This window comes from Netta rufina, assembly GCF_964035555.1.
Source record: "Netta rufina genome assembly, chromosome: 22".
In the NCBI taxonomy this organism is placed as follows: Eukaryota; Metazoa; Chordata; class Aves; order Anseriformes; family Anatidae; genus Netta; species Netta rufina.
Window position 1 is genome coordinate 2,946,465 of NC_140146.1, and position 4,516 is coordinate 2,950,980.

The 4,516-nt window shown below is 57.0% G+C and overlaps 1 protein-coding gene across 2 annotated transcripts; it reads right to left on the reverse strand.

Annotated features, from left to right (window-relative positions):
* Nucleotides 1–2,048: 2,048 nt before the first annotated feature.
* Nucleotides 2,049–4,293, reverse strand: C1QB (complement C1q B chain). 2 transcript variants are annotated; one of them, XM_084300273.1, is made up of 3 exons: nt 4,180–4,293; nt 3,187–3,356; nt 2,049–2,794 (listed from the first exon to the last, which is right to left on the reverse strand). In XM_084300273.1, exons 2-3 carry the CDS (start codon nt 3,344–3,346, stop codon nt 2,220–2,222), a joined length of 735 nt encoding a protein of 244 aa, XP_084156399.1. In that variant the 5' UTR covers nt 3,347–3,356; nt 4,180–4,293; the 3' UTR covers nt 2,049–2,219. The 2 variants fall into 2 exon arrangements, with proteins under 2 accessions (XP_084156399.1, XP_084156398.1); XM_084300272.1 differs by having other exon boundaries at nt 3,187–3,359; nt 4,180–4,288.
* Between the last annotated feature and the right edge of the window lie 223 nt (nt 4,294–4,516).

Here is a 4,516-nt window from a genome sequence, read left to right on the forward strand (position 1 = left end):
CCCCTGCCTATAGGGGCACTGGAATAACTACAGAGAAGGGGTCCCCTCCAGCTGCCCCGGGTTGGTAACTCTCTCTGTTGCTTTAGGGCTTCCTGCAGGGTCATAAACCCACTGGATGCCCCTAGAAGAACTGAGCAGTGTCACTGCACAGCCCACAGCCCACCCTGGCTGCTCTGGGTCCCCAGCCCTCTTTTCTCAGCACTAAGCAGAACTGCATGCCTGAGGGAGGTGCTGAGGCAGCCGACAGGGAGAAGGCAGCACACGGTCCTCCCCAGAAGCTAATTCCTAAGGTGGCATTGATGAAAGCTGGGCTGCTGCTGGCTGAGACCCACAGGAGGAAGCATAGCCCTCTGCAGCTATTTTCCAACCACGTAAGCACAGAGCTTCATTTTAGAGATAGTTGGTGTCTGCACGGTCCTCTAACCCTCTCTGGTTACAGCCCAGATCTCAGAAACCATTTGGCTGATGCTGGGCTTAGGTCTGACATTACTTTTTAAAAGAAAAATAGTTCCACTCCAGAGGGGCCCGGACAAAGACCTTTTCAAAAGTCCGAATGGATTATATCAATTATACAAAAGACAGAATGTTTCAACTTCTTGTCCATCAGCATCCCAGATCCTTTCCTGCAAAGCTTCCTCCCTGCTTGTCCTATTGCATTGGGGTCATCCCAAGCCAGATAAAGGACTTTGCATTTGTCTCTGTTAAATGTCAGTGTGTTCGTGGCAGCTCATTTCTCCAGTCTGTCAAGCCACTATGAATGGCAGCTCTGTCCTCCAGTATATTGGTTGCTCCTTGGTTTGGTGTGTTCTGCTGAAGGTTCAGGAGATGTAGTAGGTGTACACTGCCATGCCTGTGTTTTGGGGTGAATACTGACCCTTTTACCTCCACCCATGCTGCTAGCTGCAGGTGCCTTGACCCAGCCTGTAAGGCTGCTTCTGTTTGGGTTGCTGAGTCTCCAGCTGCAATATGCCATGTGCATCCCAGCTGCGTTTTAAAAGCAGCCTGACAAAGGGAGATTCGGGCTGCAGCACTGAACACCTCTGCCCCGACTTTGTCGTGGGGAAGACAAGGCAAGACAGAGCTGAGCCTCACACTTCTGCCCGGTCCCTACGAGCTTTATCCCTGCAGCCAGTGGGACAGGGATGTGGTTGTGGGGCACCAGCCTCCGGTGCCACTTGCTGTTTCGTTACCTCGGACAGAAATGAGAGCCTTCAAATCGGTGGCAGCGGCACCGTGTGGACCCGGGAGGCATCGTCTTGTGCTGGGGCTGGAGCAGGCAGCTCCTTCTCAGATCCACTCAGGCCAGAGCTGTGGGGCCCTAAAACCAAGCCCTAAAAGCTCAGTAGCAACGCTTCATCTATATCCCCCTCCCACGTGAGACCCCTTCACACCCTCCCCTACATCCAGCCCCTTTCAAATCACACAGAACCCCCCCAAAACACATCCTGAGCGAGTCGCTGCATGGCGTGGCTGGCCTGGGGGCTGCAGGCAACCCACTTTTACAGGCACATCTCTGCCCAGGGAACCAGGCTTCCTTGCCTTTCTTATCCCTGGGCAGGGAATTTGCACACCTCCGTAAGGAGGCAGCGCGGCCTGCAGCATTAATTGACCAGCCGTGAGATGCTACTGAGTGCAGGCTGCACCTTGGGGTGCAGGGAGCAGCCTCCTGGGAAGCAGTGGGGCTGGCCTGGGTATTTGGGTGCTGTGTGAGGTGTCAGCTTTGTGGTGCAGCAGCAGGATGCCTGCTGGAGGCCAGGCACAGCTTCACCTGGAGCCTCCTGCTCAGAGCAGGGTGGGGGCCCTGCCTGCAGTCCCCCTGGACCCAACCCGTTGTGCCCCAGCAAACAGAGTGCCCGTTTTGCACCCCAGCTTTGACATGGGTGCCCCGTGGCCCCAGTCCTGCCTGTTTGGTCCCTGGGCCAGTGGGTGTGCTGTGTGATTTTCGAGGCTGCTTCCCCATCCCCTCCTCCCACACCAAACCCAAGGGCTGGGAGAGCCCCAGGGCCAGGCTCAAAGATAGGGAAAGAAGCAAACCCCAGGCAGGAGGGGACCAGCAGCAGCACGCGCTGTCATTTAATGTGCAAGACTGGCAACAAAAGACTGAGGGCACCGAATCTGGAGCAAAGAGTCATCTCCAGGGGAGTCCTTACTCCTTGGCAGGGGAAGCCAGCGGTAGGGCAAGGGCTGCAGAGAGCGTCTGGGGAGATGTCTTCAGCAGGCTAAGCCTCAGGGAAGATCAGGAAGCCAGAAAAGATGCTGTCAGACCCTTCGATCCCCACGATGGCGTTCTTCTCCGTTGGCTCCAGCCAGACGGAGTCGTTCATTGCCATCTTGAGCACCACGCCGCCGGTGGTGATCTGGTAGCTGCTGTGCACGTAGTCGCAGAAGGTCAGCACCACGTCGCCCTTGCTGCCACCCCGGCCCTTTTTCAATCTGAGGCACAGGCTGCCCTTGGACGTGACGTGGTAGGTGAAGTAGTAGATGCCCGGCACGCGGCAGGTGAAGCGGCCGTAGCGGTTCTCGTAGTGACCCTTCTCGTTCGTGATGACACGGTCGAAGCGGATGGGCTGCTCCCGGCGAGGGAAGATGCTGATCGTCCTGGCCGCTGAGAAGGCGGACTTGAGGGTGGCCTTGTAGTCCCCAGAGTCTCCCTGGGGACCGGGGGGTCCCGTGGGGCCCTGCAGTCCCTTTGAACCCATGGGACCCCTGGGGCCAATCTTCCCCGGGTACCCCGGCGCTCCTGGGTCTCCCTTCTCCCCAATTTCTCCTTCGTCCTCCGCCTGGCCAGGGGGACCTAGAAAGCAGGAGGAAGAGGTGTTGTGGTCACAGCTGAGCCCCGTGGGACTGCAGAGGGGATGCTGTGAAGGAAACCACAGGGACCTGTGCTGGGTAGTGGGTGAGTGGAGACCCCTGCCCACCAAGCAGGCATGGCTCCCCTTGCTCTCTGCCCATGTACACCCTCCATCCCCAGGTCCCTCACGGTGTTTTCTTCATGGTGTTCCTGTCTGCCCATCCCCTGCTGTCCCTGAGCATCACCTGTGCCTGATAACACCTCAAAGGGCCTTGTATAAAGTGGTTTCTGCTGCACCACTTTCCCCCCAGCCGCATGCTTTTCACCACGTTTTTTTTTCCGCTCTTGGTGTTTGTAAGATGATGTTTTCCACACCTGCAGCCCCTCCTCCTTACCTCGATCACCCTTTGGGCCATTCTGTCCATCTCTGCCATTGCTGCCAGGCTGGCCGGGTGCCCCTGGGATGCCCGGGATGGTGCCGTAAGTCTTGCAGAGCGTGGCACATGCCAGCTGCCCTCCGGCTAAGCAGATCAACATCACCCACATGGTCTGCATCTTGTCTTCCCTGCTGGAGCACAAAAGGATGCTGAGGTGCTACGTAGCCCCAGGCATTGGGAGGGATGGGGAAGCCCCTCTGTGCTGCTCTGGAGGAAGATGCCTAGAAGCACTCCTGGGTGATACCAAGAATAAGGGAAAGCACCTCCTTGTGGATCTAAATCCACTCTTCTCATTGCCTTGGAGCAAACAACCCCTCTAAGCAGGTTGGGAAGGATTCTCAGTCTCTTCCCACGTCGACAAGTGTCCAGAGCTTCAGTCACATGAACGCCTGCGATAAGTTAGCCCATCCCAGAGGACTGATGCCCAGCCTCATTGTGCTGCTGCCAGGAGTCTATGCCTGAGACAGCCGTGCTGCACAGGAGGGACTCACAGGTATGTCCTGCAGCTCCCTGCTCTGAGCCCCGCTGCTCCCTCAGAGGAGAGATTCTTCATCCCAGCTTAGGACCACAAAGTGCAGGGCCAAATCCTTCCCCAGGCCAGAGCAGTTTCAAGCCCTTGCTTTCCACCACTATGTCTGAGGAACACCTTTAGTCTTTGCAGATAGAACAGATATCACCCAGCTTGCCCTCCTAACCCCCGTGGCTTCCCCTTCTGTCCTGCTTGCTCCATCCCAGAAGTATTTCTGTATCTAACTAGCCTAACTGGGACAGTCACCTGGGCTTCCCTGGGGTCTCATCTTCCTTCTGCCCTCCCTGCATCCCGCAGCTCAGCTCCTTCCCCCAGCTCCTGGTGCAGCCAGGGCTGGGGTAAGCACCGGGCACAGAGAAGTGCCAGTGACACAAGGACTGGTTGCCCCCCTTTGTGCTTTTGGGTCCCCCATGTGCTCCTACCTGCAGGAGGGAGCTGGTTCTCAGCCTTCAGGGCAGCTTGCTCTTACCCCGAGCTTCTCGTTGCACAGACCGGGAAGCAGAGCAGGACACACCAGCGTCCTGCTTGGAAATGACCCTGCAGGGAAGCAGAAGTTTGCTGCAAGGATTGTTGTGAAAGAATCTGGCCACATCCCTTTTTTTTTTCATCTTTAGTTCATTGTCACTTTCATATCCCTTATGAATGCCATCTGTCAGCTCAGCAGAACGTGAAGTCCTCAAACAGCGACCCGGGGTCCCTCAGGTGAACAGCTTTGGCCCTGGGGAGCGGGGGGACGTTCACCATGCCCTGGGGGGGTCT

Excerpts from the sequence above, each read along its gene's own strand:
- C1QB (XM_084300273.1), bottom strand. The coding sequence starts at position 3,346 with ATGCAGACCATGTGGGTGATGTTGATCTGCTTAGCCGGAGGGCAGCTG. Across the intron at positions 2,795-3,186 it reads TGGCCCAAAGGGTGATCGAG|GTCCCCCTGGCCAGGCGGAG; the intron begins GTAAGGAGGAGG and ends CCTGCTTTCTAG.